At 44.0% G+C, this 16,026-nt stretch overlaps 1 protein-coding gene across 9 annotated transcripts in view; it reads right to left on the minus strand.

The window, feature by feature from the left end:
- Positions 1-16,026, minus strand: part of LOC122542310 (uncharacterized) — a 370,387-nt gene that overhangs the window by 287,128 nt on the left and 67,233 nt on the right. For all 9 annotated transcript variants that reach the window (XM_087978361.1, XM_087978360.1, XM_087978363.1 and 6 more), the window contains exon 6: positions 3,050-3,185. In XM_087978361.1, coding sequence (XP_087834487.1) covers positions 3,050-3,185 — 136 coding nt within the window. The remainder of the gene's footprint in view (positions 1-3,049; positions 3,186-16,026) is intronic.

Genomic DNA, 16,026 nt, shown 5'->3' on the forward strand with positions numbered 1-16,026 from the left:
CTTCACCAGTTACTAGCGGCGTACCGCAAGGGTTGGTGTTGGGCCCACTGCTGTTCGTCATTTTTATAAATGACCTGGGTGAGGGCTTAGAAGGGTGGGTTAGTAAATTTGCGGACGACACTAAGATTGGTGGAGTTGTGGATAGTGACGAAGGATGTAGTAAGTTGCAGAGAGACGTAGATAGGATGCAGAGCTGGGCGGAGAGGTGGCAAATGGAGTTTAATGTGGACAAGTGTGAGGTGATACACTTTGGTCAGAGTAATCGGAATGCAAAGTACTGGGCTAATGGTAGGATTTTTGGGGTTGCAGATGAGCAAAGCGATCTCGGGTGTCCATGTACACAGATCCCTGAAAGTTACCAACCAGGTTGACAGGGTTGTTAAGAAGGCATACAGTGTTTTGGCCTTTATTAATAGAGGGATTGAGTTCCGGAACCAGGTGGTTATGCTGCAGCTGTACAAAGCTCTGGTACGGCCACACTTGGAGTATTGTGTACAGTTCTGGTCACCGTATTATAAGAAGGATGTGGAAGCTTTGGAAAGGGTGCAGAGGTGATTTACTAGGATGTTGCCTGGTATGGAGGGAAGGTCTTATGAGGAAAGACTGAGGGCCTTGAGGCTGTTCTCGTTAGAGAGGTGACTTAATAGAGACATGTAAGATAATCAGAGGGTTAGATAGAGTGGACAGGGAGAGCCTTTTTCCAAGTATGGGGACGGCAAACACGAGGGGACACAACTTTAAAGTGAGGGGAGATAGGTATAAGACAGATGTCAGAGGTAGTTTCTTTACTCAGAGAGTAGTAAGGGTATGGAATGCTTTGCCTGCATCGGTAGTAGATTCGCCAACTTTAAGTGCATTTAAGTCGTCATCGACAGGCAAATGGACGTACATGGAATAGTGTAGGTGGGATGGGCTTCAGATTAGTATGACAGGGCGGTGCAACATCGAGGGCCGAAGGGCTGTACTGCACTGTAATGTTCTATGTTCTATGTAAGCTGGAGAAAGACAGGATCGCGGCTGAGCTGAAGGGGATTCAGCCCAAACTGCAGCAAGCCGAAAGAAGGGGTTGTCCACAGACTGTGTCAGGACAGATTAACTGACTCCACAAATCTTATCCCAGTCCCAGCTGCCCTTTATAATTCGGTAGGCCTTATCCCAGGCTCACTGAGGTGAACTGTTCTCTTACTCAATCGAGGAATTTGAGTGTCACTGAGAAGGCTTGCATTTGTTACCAATCCCTAAATGACTTTCACAGACAAGGTAGTGGTGAGCTACATTCTTGAATTGATTCAGTTTTTGGAGTGTAGGGGCAGCCATGGTGCTGTTAGGGAGAGAGCTCCAGAGCAGGAATGGGTATACATTTCAAAGTCAGGATTGAGAGAGACTTGGACAGGAATTTGCAGTTGTTGGTGTTTCCATACATCTGCTTCCCCCGCCTGCAACACCCACACCCCCCAACCAGGTGGTAGAAGACGCAAGTCTGGAAGTTAAACAGAACTATCCCAGGTTTTCCCCCAACAGTATCTTGCAGATAGTACACACACTGCTACCCACTTTGCATTGTCACTGAGGGAGTGAATATTTAAGATGATGGATTAGGTCCCAATCAAGTGGGCTGCTCTGACCTGTAGGGTGTCAATGTTTTGAACTGCATGCATCCAGGCCAGTGGCTGGACTAGAGGCCAGGCCTCTAAGCTGCGCCCTGTAGATGGCAAACAGGCTTTGGGAGTCAGAGGTGAGTTATTTCTCTCAGATCTGACCTGCTCTCGTAGTATTTATACGTCTGATCCAGTTATGTTTCAGGATGATCATAGTGGAAAATTCAGTGATGGTAAGGGAAGATAGTTAGATGCTTTTTTCTTGGATTGCCTGGCACTTGTGTGGTCTCAAGTATTACTCTCCACTTTTAAGCCTGCAATTATCTATTATTTAGGCTTTGCTGCAAGCGTACACAGACTGTTTCAGTATCTGAGAACTTTTTCCAAGCATCAGTAAATAGCCCTAGTTCTGACCTTATGATGGAAGAAAGGTCACTGAGGAAGCAAATGAATATGGTTGGGCCTAGGACACTCCTCTGAGGGATTCCTGCAATCAAATGTGGCCTCATATCATGGGCAGTCATTCTCACCTCACCTCCAGAGTTCATTTATTTTCTCCATTACAAGGCTGTAAAATGAGGACTTTACCACAGAGTCCCTGGCAAAACTCAAACTGAGCAGTAGCAAGCAGGTTGTTGCTGTACAAGTGTTTCAACAGCAATGTCAGTCACCGTGCTGATGTTCAACAGTACACTGACACTGATGGAAATTTGGTGGATTGCATATGTCATGTGTTTGTGTATGGGACATTTTTCACAATTTTTCACATTGTTAGGCAAATGCCAGTGTTGGAACAGTTTGGCTCCATGTACAGAAAGTTGTGGAGCACAAGTATTCAGTATTGCTGGAATGTTGTACGGGACAACAGTCTTCGTAGTATCCAATGCATTCAATCGTTCCTTGATGTCCCATGGAATGAATCAAATAGACTGGCATCTATGATTCTGGGGACCTCAGGAGGAGATCAAGTTGGATTATCCACTTCTGGCTACAGAAGCCTGCATTTGCTTCAGCCTAGTTTTTTTTACACTAACATGCTGGGCATGTCCATGGTTGTGGATGGGGATGTATGTGGAGCCCTGTCCACCACCATTCATGACTGGATGTGGCAGGACTGCAGAGATCACATCTGATCCATTGGATGTGGAATTACTTTGCATTCTCCATCGCATAGTGCTTCCATTATTTGAAATGCAAGTAGTCCTGTGATCCAGCATCACCAGGTTGGCCTCTCATTTTTAGTCTGCCAGGAGAGGCTCCAGGCATGTCCTCCCATATATCATAGTATCAGATTGTACACCCAGCTAAGATCAGCCAATTTGACATAAACTGTTAACAACATTTTGATTTTAATTATTTGAATCCCCAACCATATTGATCTACGGAGCACATCAGAAAAACACCAAGCCTTTTTACCTTAAAAAGCTGCAAACTTATCAGCTGTGACTCACCTCCTGCTGTTGAAACTTTCTCGGATAGATGTTGCGTTTTCTCGATTCCTCAGTAAACTGTTGAGATGTTGCTAACTTTCTTCCCACTTTTCCCACATTGGCAGAGCTGAATTCTCGGTATGTGTCAGTGACTGGCCTGTTGGAAAAAACTCATTACGACCTGAGTCACAGATACTGGTATTACAATAGAATTAGCTCCTAATTTTGGTTTTCACATCACTTGCATTGGAACCACAGAAAGTGTCACAAAAGGCAAGGGCACATTTGCTCCATCATGCCAGTGCTGGATCTTTAACAGAGCTACTGATCAATGGTACTGAACACAAACACTTCTGAAAAGAGAGACATCATTGAAGCTATTGGATTAGCATTCCCTGGTGAAGGGCTTATCTCCAAAACGGTGACTGTCCTGCTCTGCAGATGCTGCCTGATCGGCTGTGCTTTTCCAGTGCCACACTTTGACTCTAGCATTCGTCGAGATAAATGCAAGAACATCAAATTTCAAAAAATCACAACAAAATATTCTACTGGAGAAAAGGGCACTACCTGTTTGGAAAGAGACTCTGATTTACTCAGACATTGCTAATGAAGCAAACAATGGGGAATTATAGACTCCCCAAACACCTAAGTAATTCAAAAAAAAAGTGCAAGGCTTAAATAAATTCCTTCTGTTTACAGAGAATGAGTTACTGTGTATGAATGTCCATCGCTAAGGGCAAGGCTAAATGAGCCATGTATCAAATTCAACTGTTTATCTTAAATTGGCTATTAAAGTACTTCCTGAAGAAGAGCTCATGCCCGAAACGTCGATTCTCCTGCTCCTTGGATGCTGTCTGACCTGCTGCGCTTTTCCAGCAACACATTTTCAGTATTAGTTATTAATACTGTTCTGCAATTGCTGCCTGTTTCCAGAAACACACCTACCAGGAGACATTTAATTTTGGGTTTGTAAGCATGGGCTAGCATCAACAGCTGAAGGAACATGGTGTTTGATTCAATCACCTAGTCATTGAGAGCTATAGCTTACCTAACTGACATCTACTGACTCTGAAATTCGTATACAAAGTTACTCACCTATATAGTACGCAGAATGTCTTTCTGCACTGACAGTACTGTCCTGCGGTGGAAAATACCACTAATGTCACCACTGTGCTGCATGAAATGACTTGCTTTATCAAATTTTTAAAATACCTCGCCTTTCTAGAGTAATTAGAAGCAGACTTATCACTTTTCAGTTCTGCTCCAGTGTGGGTTTCTGTGGTACACAGAAACAATGGAGAAACTGAGGACTGCAGGTGTGGGAGATCAGAGTCAAAAAGTGTGATGCTGGAAAAGCACAGCCAGTCAGGCAGTATCCTAGGAGCAGGAGAGTCCACATTTCGAGCATAACTCCTCATGAAGAGCTTATGCTCAAAACGTTGATTCTCCTGCTCCTCGGATGCTGCCTGACCAGCTGTACTTTTCCAGCACCACACCTTTTGACACAGAATACAATGGCCTAGTTAGGAAAGCCATTGTCCCAGAGAATCGATTTGATGTATACTATTTCTGTATCAAACCTGTAAGGTAACAAAATAGCAAGGGATCATTTTACAGCACTGCTGTTAATGCCAAATTTAGGACAAAGAAAAAATGAATTACAATGTGTTTACTAACCAGTGAAGGTCTGTGATAGACAAGACTGGAGAAAATAATTAGCAGATATCTCACCTAGTATATCAAGGAAAGGCACCACTCTATATCAAAAGTGAATTTGATTATGAGATGGAGCAGTCCAACACCAGATTAGCTCCAGACTCCAACATGAATGCAAAGGTGAATGTTGCCATGGTAACTCAAAGATCAAAAGGAGACCGCATGGTGTATTTGGTAACATGCCTGCCTCTGAACCAGAAACTCTGGGCTCATGTCTCACCAAGGAGGTAATGATCAAGGAAGAAGAGTGTGTTCGCTGAAAAGGAAAGCTGGAGAGTGTTCAGAAAAAACTCACCAGGATGTTGCTGGCTACGGAAAGTTTGAGTTATGAAGAAAGGCTGAATAGGCTGGGAGTTTTTTCACTAGAGTGTAGGCGGTTCAGAGGCAACCTTACGAAGGTTTGTAAAATAATGAGGGGTATAGATAGATTTTTTTTCCCTCAGATGGGGGATTTCAAGACAAGGGGGCACATTTTAAAGGTGAGAGAAGAAAGATTTAAAAAAAATACAAGGGGCAATTTTTTTTATACAGAGTGTGGTTCACGAATGGAATGAACTTCCTGAGGAAGTGGTGGATGTGGATACAATTACAACTTTTAACAGACATTTCGATAAGTACATGAATAGGAAAGATTTGCAGGGACATGGGCCAGGAGCAGGCAGATGGGACTAGTTTAGTTGGCATGGACTGATTGGGCCAATTGGTCTGTTTCTGTGCTGTATGACTCTTTCAGATCATTTATCTGCAACCTGCTTCATTCTATGCTGTGCCCTCTTCAGGTGCTGTTTAGCTAACTCATCTACCCAATTTAATCTCTCTCTCAACTCCGATACATAATCCAAGTGTGGGATCTGACTTTGGTCCTGTTAATTTCTCTTTAATTAATTTCGAAGGCCCTCTCACTTCATGTCTGAATATTAATTCAAAGGGAGTAAACTGAGTAGATTCATTTGGGGCATCTCTAATTGCAAACAATATGAATGGGATACCTTTATCCCAGTCATTCGGGTAATCCTGACAGTACGCTCTTAACATGGTCTTCAGGGTCTAATGCCACCTTCCTAAAGCTCCCTGGGATTCAGGAAGATACCCACTGGATTTCAAGTGCTGTATACTCAAGGACCCAAAACCAATCCTTGTGGCACACCACTGGTCACAGGCCTCCAGTCTGAAAAGCAACCCTCCACCAACACCATCCTCTGTCTTCTACCATTGAATGGGCTGACAGAGGAAGTGGTGGAGACTTGTACAATTACAGCATTTAAAAGGCATCTGGATGGGTAGATGGATAGGAAAAGTTTAGAGGGATATGGACCAAGTGCTGGCAAATGGAACTAGATTAGGTTAGGATATCTGGTCGGCATAGAGGACATAGAACATAGAAGAATACAGCGCAGTACAGGCCCTTTGGCCCTCGATGTTGCGCCGATCCAAGCCCACCTAACCTACACTAGCCCACTATCCTCCATATGCCTATCCAATGCCCGCTTAAATGCCCATAAAGAGGGAGTGTCCACCACTGCTACTGGCAGGGCATTCCATGAACTCACGACACACTGAGTAAAGAACCTACCCCTAACATCTGTCCTATACCTACCACCCCTTAATTTAAAGCTATGCCCCCTCGTAATAGCTGACTCCATATGTGGAAAAAGGTTCTCACGGTCAACCCTATCTAAACCCCTAATCATCTTGTACAAGTCACCCCTAAACCTTCTTTTCTCCAATGAAAACAACCCCAAGTGCCTCAGCCTTTCCTCATACAATCTTCCTACCATACCAGGCAACATCCTGGTAAACCTCCTCTGCACCTGTTCCAGTGCCTCCACATCCTTCCTATAGTATGGCGACCAAATCTGCACACAATACTCCAGATGCGGCCGCACCAGAGTCTTATACAACTGCAACATGATCTCAGGACTCCGGAACTCAATTCCTCTACCAATAAAAGCCAGTACGCCATATGCCTTCTTCACCGCACTATTTACCTGGGTGGCAACTTTCAAAGATCTGTGTACATGGACACCAAGATCCCTCTGCTCATCCACACTACCAAGTATCCGACCATTAGCCCAGTACCCCATCTTTTTGTTACTCTTACCAAAGTGAATCACCTCACACTTAGCTAGATTGAACTCCATTTGCCACCTTTCTGCCCAGTTCTGCAGCTTATCTATATCCCGCTGTAACTGCCACATCCTTCCTCACTGTCAACAACTCCTCCGACTTTCGTATCATCCGCAAACTTGCTCACCCAACCTTCTAGCTCCTCCTCCAGGTCATTTATAAAAATGACAAACAGCAATGGTCCCAAAACAGATCCTTGCGGAACACGCTAGTAACTGCACTCCAAGATGAACCTTTACCATCAACTACTACCCTCTGTCTTATTCCAGCCAGCCAATTCCTAATCCAAACCTCCAACTCACCCTCAATGCCATACCTCCGTATTTTTTGAAGTACCCTACCATGGGGAACCTTATCAAACGCCTTACTAAAATCCATGTACACCACATCTACCGCTTTCCCCTCGTCCACCTCCTTAGTCACCTTCTCAAAGAATTCAATAAGTTTTGTGAGGCACGACCTGCCCTTCACAAAACCAAAGTAGGATCGAAGGGTCTGTTTCCGTGCTGTACATCTCTATGATTCTATTACTCTATTTGGGATGTTAATGAAGACATGATAAGTCAATTGGCCTCCTTCTGTCACATAACAATTCTGTAACTGCAGGGCCAAACCGTTTGTCAAACAAGCTGCAAATCTTTCCAAAATGGCAGCAGGTAAAAGTGGAGAGAGGTTCTGTGTCATCCATACGGTTGAAAGAACCATCAGCATTCATTGCTCGAGACTACAACATGCGTGTAAATATATATATTGCCACAGCAACTGATAATCTCGGAGGAAAATGCAACACATCCATTATCGTTCACCCAATTACCTTTTGCAAGTTCCTACTGAATCTGCTTCCACTGTCCTTTCAGACAGTAACATTCCAGACTACAACAACTCAACCTTAAAAATACTCTCTACTTGCTTCTGGTTCTTTTGCCAATTATTTCCAACATGCCCCGAGCATTACTGACACTCTTGCCCGTGTGAACAATTCTTTCACAAGTGTTCTGTCAAAATCCTTCATGTTTCAACTCCCTCTGTTCAATCTCTTGACTCTAATCTTCTCAGGTTCTCCAATCATTGCAATCTACAGCACAAAAGGAAGCCATACAAATGTCAAGCAAAAAAAGAGCTATCCAGCCTAATCACATTTTTGAGCTATTAGTTTGTAGCCTTGTAGGTTGTGTCACCCAAATACTTCCTAAATGTGATGAACATTTCTGGTACCTCCACCCTTTTAGAAACCACGTTCCAGATTCCCACCACCTCTGGATGAAAAACCTTTCTCCCCAGTTCCTTCTGAACCAGACGTTTTAAATGTATGACTTCTGGCTGTAATGGAAAAACTCTATCTAGGCCTCTTACAATGTTATTATTTGGAGATGCCGGTGTTGGACTGGGGTGTACAAAGTTAAAAATCACACAACACCAGATTATAGTCCAACAGGTTTAATTGGAAGCACAATAGCTTTCGGAGCGACGCTCCTTCATCAGGTGATAGTGGAGGGCTCGATCGTAACACAGAATTTATAGCAAAAATTTGCAATGTGATGTAACTGAAATTATACATTGAAAAATTGATTGTCTGTTAAGCCTTTCATCTGTTAGAATACAGTGATAGATCACTTCTTTCATGTGTAAATCACAAAACCCTTTTTTTTAAAAAAGTTTCATTCTCGGGTTAGCTGTTAACAATGGTGATAGCTAGACAATATGTTGAAGGTGTTAGCCCCCTGTGTTCTCTGTCTATGACCTGATGTTTAAATTGATTCTAATCTAAAAAGTGAGTTAACAGAGTTTTACATAAATTCATGCAGTTTTTGAGCTCAGAGTTCTACATGAATGTATGCAGTTTTTGAGCAAAGTGCAATGTAACTCTGCAAATACAAATTCACCACATAAAATATATGTGTGCATGTGGGTCTTTGTCTGTCTGTGTGCGTGTGTGTCTGTCTGGGGTGGGGGTTGTGAGTGTGAGAAAGTGTGTGTGTGTGTAGTGAGTGCAGAGTGTCTTAAGTCTGTGAGGGGGTGCATGTGAGAATGTGGGAGTGTGTGTATCTGTAAGGGTGTGTGGCAAATGTGTACACATCCTTATAGAGACACACTCTCACATGCACCCCCTCACAGACTTAAGACACTCTGCACTCACTCACTCACTCACTCACTCCACCCCAGACAGACACACAAACACAGACAAAGACCCACGTGCACACATATATTTTGTGTGGTGAATTTGTACTTGCAGAGTTACATTGCACTTTGCTCAAAAACTACACACATTCATGTAGAACTCTGAGCTCAAAAACTGCATGAATTTATGTAAAACTCTGTTATCTCACTTTTTAGATTAGAATCAATCTAAACATCAAGTCATAGACGGAACACAGGGGGCTAACACCTTCAACACATTGTCTAGCTATCACCATTGTTAACAGCTAACCCGAGAATGCAACTTTAAAAAAGGGTTTTGTGACTTACACATGAAAGAAGTGAAACTATCACTGTATTCTAACAGATGAAAGGCTTAACAGACAATCAATTTTTCAATGTATAATTTCAGTTACATCACACTGCAAATTTTTGCTATAAATTCTGTGTTACGATCGAGCCCTCCACAATCACCTGATGAAGGAGCGTCGCTCTGAAAGCTAGTGTGCTTCCAATTAAACCTGTTGGACTACAACCTGGTGTTGTGTGATTTTTAACTTCTTACAATGTTAGACACTTCAATTACATCTTCCTCCTCTGTTCCAAAAACCATATTGCATCTTTCATGGCTGCAAAATGTGTCAAAATGTTTCACGCCAGCGAAGTACTTTTGAAGTGCAGTCACTGTTGGAATATCTGAAATGCAGCAACAAATTTGCGCACAGCAAGCTCCCACAAATAGCAATGCAATGATGACCAGAAACGCTGTTTGGGTGACGCTGATTGAAATAATTATTGACTGGGACATTTGATGTAATTGTCCTGCTCCTCTTCGGAACAGTGTTCTGTGATCTTTGACAGCTACCTGAAAGGACTGACAGGGTCCCCATTTATCATGTCATTTGAAAGATACCATCTGCAAGAGCATACATCATTCCCAATTGTTACTCTTGATTTCCTGGACTTGGTTCCACAATATTATGATGCAATCAGAGATGGAAATGCTACAAACTTTGCAAATAGTCCCATCCCAGGAATTATGGGATGGCTGTCACTGTGAGCACTCACTGTCAAGGCCCGCACATGAAACATGAACTCTGAGGCAACAGCTCAAGCTGAGAGATTTATTCTGGAATGAGAAAGTTGACTGTTAAAGATTCAGCAGTTTAGGGTCAGTGATAGTGTCCCTACTTCACTAGGAGGTCCACTTGTTTTAGGGAGATGCTATCACATTTCCAAAGGGTTGACTAAAAGTAATATTGAAGATTCAGCAGGACGGCCTTTGAATGGGGTTCCTCAACAGGTTTTACACATGGAAGACCTTGAAAAATTATGAAACGGTGCCATCAATTACACAGACAGATGGTTAATGTAACACTAAACCAACCACCAGATTTTTATACTGGGAGGGGAAATGTCAATTCTATGTGCTCCATCGGCCTGAACAGACACAGCGGAGATTTATGCTCCATATTCATCAGGTGTGTTGCCTCTGAAGATTTGCAGGAACAAAAAGGTCCCAAAAGTCCACAAAGGGAATTCAAATTGTCACTTATTGACAAATTATTGATCATATATTTAATTCAAGCCAATCACAAAATTCCGCTGCACCCGATGAGGCCTCCTCTACATTGGTGAGACAGACCGCCTACTTGCGGAACTTTTCAGAGAACATCTCTGGGACACCCGCACCAACCAACCCAATCGCCCCGTGGCTGAACACTTTAACTCCTCCCCCCACTCCGCCAAGGACATGCAGGTCCTTGGCCTCCTCCATCGCCAGACCATGGCAACACGACGCCTGGAAGAAGAGCGCCTCATCTTCTGCCTCGGAACTCTCCACACACAAGGGATGAATGCAGATTTCTCCAGCTTTCTCATTTCCCCTCCCCCACCTTATTTCAGTCCCAATCCTCGGACTCAGCACCGCCTTCTTGACCTGCAATCTTCTTCCTGACCTCTCCGCCCCCACCCCTCTCCGGCCTATCACCCTCACCTTAACCTCATTCCAACCGCATTCCCAACGCCCCTCCCCCAAGTTCCTCCTCCCTACCTTTTATCTTAGCCTGCTTGGCACACCCTCCTCATTCCTGAAGAGGAGCTTATGCCCGAAACGTCGATTCTCCTGCTCTTTGGATGCTGCCTGTCCTGCTGTGCTTTTCCAGCAACACATTTTTCAGCTGTGACTCGTTTTTGTTTGATATCCTACCATTGTGGTGTCATCAGCAAATGTGTAATTGGTGGTTGTGCGGAATGTGGCTACACAGTTGTGGGTGTACAGGGAGTACAGTTGGGGGCTGAGAACGCATCCTTGTAGGGCGCCAGTGAGGAGGGTTTCCGTGGAGGAGGTGCTGTTGTCTATCTTCACTGATTGTGGTCTGTGGGTCAAGAAGCTGAGGATTCAGTTGCAGAGGGTGGAGCTGAGGATCTAGTTCTGGAGGGCGTAACCTAGGTCTCGGAATTTTGAAGTTAGTCCGAAGTGGATTATAGTGTTGAAGGCAGAGATATAGTCTGAATAGGAGCCTGATATAGGTGTCCTTGTTATCCAGGTGTTCCAGGGATGAGTGTAGGGCTAAGGAAATGGCATCTGCTGTGGACCTGTTTCAATAGACAATAGGTGCAGGAGTAGGCCATTCTGTCCTCCGAGCCTGCACCACCATTCAATATGATCATGGCTGATCATCCTTAATCAGTATCCTGTTCTTGCCTTATCTCCTTAACCTTTGATTCCACTGCCCTTGAGAGCTCTATCCAACTCTTTCTTAAATGAATCCAGAGACTGGGCCTCCACTGCCCTCTGGGGCAGAGCATTCCACACAGTCACCACTCTCTGGGTGAAGAAATTTCTCCTTTTCGGTAGGTAAATTGCAGGCTGGGAAGCTCGAGTTGATGTAGGCCATGACCGGTCTCTCGAAGCACTTCATGATTGTGGAGGTCAGAGCTACTGAGTGGTCGTCATTAAGGCATGTTAAATTTGTTTTCATTGGTACTAGGGTGACGATGGTCTTCTTGAAGCAGGTGGGGACCTCAGCTTATACAAGGGAGAGGTTGAAGATGTCAGTGCAAACCTCTGCAAGCTGGTTCACACAGGATCCAAGTGCACATTCAGAGACTCTGTCTGGGCCCATCGCTTTCCTTGGGTTGACTCTCAGGAAGACTGAGCTGATGTCTGCAGCGGTGACAGAGGGAACAAGTGCATCTGGGGCTGTCGAGGCAGGTGGCACCAACCGATGGCATTCTGCTCAAACCGAGCACTGAAAGCATTCAGCACATCAGGGAGGGACGTGTTTTTGTCTGCTGAATAATTGGATGCATTCTCAGCCCCCAACTGTACTCCCTGTACACCCACAACTGTGTAGCCAAATTCCCCACAAACACCACCTACACATTTGCTGATGACACCATAGTGGTAGGATATCAAACAACGATTTGAGGGAGATAGAGGGCTTGGTGCTATGGTGCAGTGATAACAACCTCTCTCTCAGGAGGCCACTTGGCTCAGCAAGTCAATGCCAATGCTTTGTCAGACATAGTCAGGTAGTGTTACTATCCTCACCTTTTACCTGAACACCAACAAATATTGTTTCTTCAGATAATTATCCCATTCTGTTTTGAAAGCTGCAATTTACTATGCCTTCAGCACTTTCTCAGATATACGTAGCCTATCTAAACACTCATTGGATATAAGCAGTTTTCCTCATGTTGTCTTTGGTTCTTTTGCCAATTACCTTAAATCAGTCTCCTCTAGTTCTCACTCCTTCTACCAATGGGAACAGTTTCTCTCTATTTACTCTGACTAGACCCTCTCATAATTTTGAAACGATTCAGAGGGCTGCCAGGAAGGTAAATTTCCTTCTGAAAGGACTTACCTCAAGTGTCAGAAGCCTTCATTTTCAGCAGCAGTGTGTGCATTGAGAGCAAGGAGCTGAGTGGGAGCGGTTGAATTGCACTCTGGGAAGGTGAGTGAACTCATGCATTTGGGCAATGGCTGAACCCGAGACACTACATGTGTAGTGTCTCCTACCCGCCTCCACCTCTAACCAAAACAAAAAGACTATGGTGTGTTGATAAGGTTTTTTTTAAATACTTTCTTATTGTGTGATTGGTTAAAACTTTTATTTTTTCTTTTCATTTATCTATTATTTGATATTATAGTTGGACTCAGTTACGCACAAGATTAAAAATGGCAGGAGATCTCAGACCCGTGTTACTCTCCTCTCGCTCAATGTGGGAGCTCAGGGAGACGGCTGATGTCCCGGACTCCTTCATATGCAGCTGCAGTTCTTCTTAGACCGCATGACGGCTCTGGAGCTGCGGATGGACTCACTTTGGAGCATCCGCGATGCTGAGAGGGTTGTGGATAGCACATTTAGCAAATTGGTCACATCACAGATTAGGATTGCTGAGGGAGAAAGGAAATGGGTGACCAAAAGGCAGAGAAAGAGCAGGAAGGCAGTGCAGGTGTCCCCTTTGGTCATCTCCCTCCAAAACAGGTATACCGTTTTGGATACTGTAGGGGGGAGATGGCTTACTAGGAGAAGATATCGGTAGCCAGGTTCGTGGCATTTGGCTGGCTCTGCTGCACAGAAAGGTGGGAAAAAAGAGTGAAAGAGCTATAGTCATTGGGGATTCAATTGTAAGGGGAGTGGATAGGCAGTTCTGTGGTTGAAAACGAGGCTCCCGAATGGTATGGTGCCTCCCAGGTGCACAGGTCAGGGATGTCTCAGATCGGCTGCACAATATTCTGAAGAGGGAGGGTGAACAGCCAGCTGCTGTGGTGCATATAGGCACCAATGTTATAGGTAAAAAAATGGGATGAGGTCCTACGTGCAGAATTTAGGGAGCTAGGAGCAAAGTTAAAAAGTAGGACATTGAACATAGAACGTCACAGTACAGTACAGGCCCTTCGGCCCTTGATGTTGTGCTGACCTATGAAATAATCTGATGCCCATCTAACCTACACTGTTCCATTATTATCCATATGTATGTCCAATGCCTATTTAAGTGCCCTTAATGTAGGCAAGTCTGCTACTGTTGCAGGCAGGTCATTCCACACAGTTTCTGAGTGAAACTACCGCTAATATCTGTTCTAAATCTATCACCCCTCAATTTAAAGTTATGTTCCCTCATGTTAGCCTTCACTATCAAAGGAAAAAGGCTCTCACTATTTAACTCTCTGATTACTTTATACGTCTCGATTAAGTCACATCTCAATCTTCTTCTGTCCAACAAAAAAGCCTCAGTTCCCTCAGCCTTTCCTCATAAGACCTTCCTTCCATACCAGGCAACATCCTAGTAAATCTCCTCTGAATCCTTTTCAAAGCTTCCACATCCTTCCTGTAATGCTGTGACCAGAATTGCACACAATACTGCAGGTGCGGCCTCACCAGTGTCTTGTACAGCTGAAGCATGACCTTGTGGCTCCAAAAACCCAATTACCCCTACCAATAAACGCCAACACATCATATGCCTTCTTAACAACCTTACCAACCTGGGTGGCAGCTTTCAGGGATTTAGGCACCAGGACACCGAGATCTCTCTTCATCTACACTGCCAAGAATTTTACCATTAACCCAGTCCTCTCCATTCCTATTACTTCTTCCAAAGTGAACTATCTCACACTTTTCCACATTAAACTCCATTTGCCACTTCTCAGCCCAGCTCTGCATCTTATCTATGTCCCTCTGTAACCCACAACATCCTTCAGCACTATCCACAACTCCCCTTACCTTAGTGTCATCCGCAAGTTTACTAACCAATCCATCCATGCCCACCTCCAGATCATTTATAAAAATGACAAACAGCAGTGGCCCCAAAACAGATCCTTGTGGCACACCACTGGTAACTGAACTCTCGGATGAAAATTTACCCTCAACCACCACACTCTGTCTTCTTTCAGCTAGCCAATTTCTGATCCAAACTGCTAAATCACTTTCAATTCCGAATCTCCGTATTTTGTGCAATAGCCTACTGTGTGGAACCTTATCAAATGCCTTACTGAAATCCATATACACATCAACTGCTTTACCTTCATCCACCTGTTTTGTCACCTTCTCAAATAACTCAATAAGGTTAGTAAGGCACGACCTACCCTTCACAAAATTGTGTTGACTATCCCTAATCAAATTATTCCTTTCCAGATGCTTATAACCCTTATCTCATTTCCAATACCTCACCCACAACCAAAGTAAGGCTCACTGGCCTATAATTACTAGGGTTGTCCCGACTCCCCTTCTTAAACAAGGGAACAACATTAGCTGTTTTACAGTCTTCTGGCACTATTCCTGTTGACAATGATGACATAAAGATCAAAGCTATAGGCTCTGCAATTTCCTCCCTGGCTTCCCAGAGAATCAGAAGATAAATCCTCTCCAGCCCAGGGGGTATTATCTATTTTCAGATCTTCCAAAATTGCTAAAACTTCCTCTTTGTCAATCTCAATCCCATTTAATCTTGTAGCTTGTATCTCCGCATTCTCACTAACATTGTCCTTTTCCAATGTGAATACTGACAAAAAGTATTCATTAAGCACTTCCCCTATGTCCTCAGACTCCACACACAACTTCCCACTACTATCGTTGATTGGCCCTAATCTTACTGTAGTCACTCTTTTATTTCTGATAGACCTACAGAAGGCCCACGGGTTTTCCTTGATCCTATCCACCAATAACTTCTAATGTTCCCTCCAGGCTCTTCTTAGCCTTCTCTTTCGATCTTTTCTGGCTAATTTATAACTCTCAAGCACTCTAACTGAGCCTTCACTCTTCATCCTCACATAAGCCGCCTTCTTCCTTTTGACAAGAGCTTCAACTTCTTTAGTAAACCATGGCTCCCCCTCTTGACATCTACCTCCCTGCCTGATAGGTATATACTTATCAAGGACCCACAGTAGCTGTTCCTTGAATAAGTTTCACATTTCAAGTGTGTCCATCCTCTGCAGTTTCCTTCCCCATCCTACATCTTGCCCAATTGCATCATAATTGCCTTTCTCCCATTTGTATCTCTTTCTTGTGGCATAT

This window comes from Chiloscyllium plagiosum, unplaced genomic scaffold (genome assembly GCF_037043375.1).
Source record: "Chiloscyllium plagiosum isolate Xiang-an unplaced genomic scaffold, Cpla_swu_hap1 HiC_scaffold_33, whole genome shotgun sequence".
In the NCBI taxonomy this organism is placed as follows: domain Eukaryota; kingdom Metazoa; phylum Chordata; class Chondrichthyes; order Orectolobiformes; family Hemiscylliidae; genus Chiloscyllium; species Chiloscyllium plagiosum.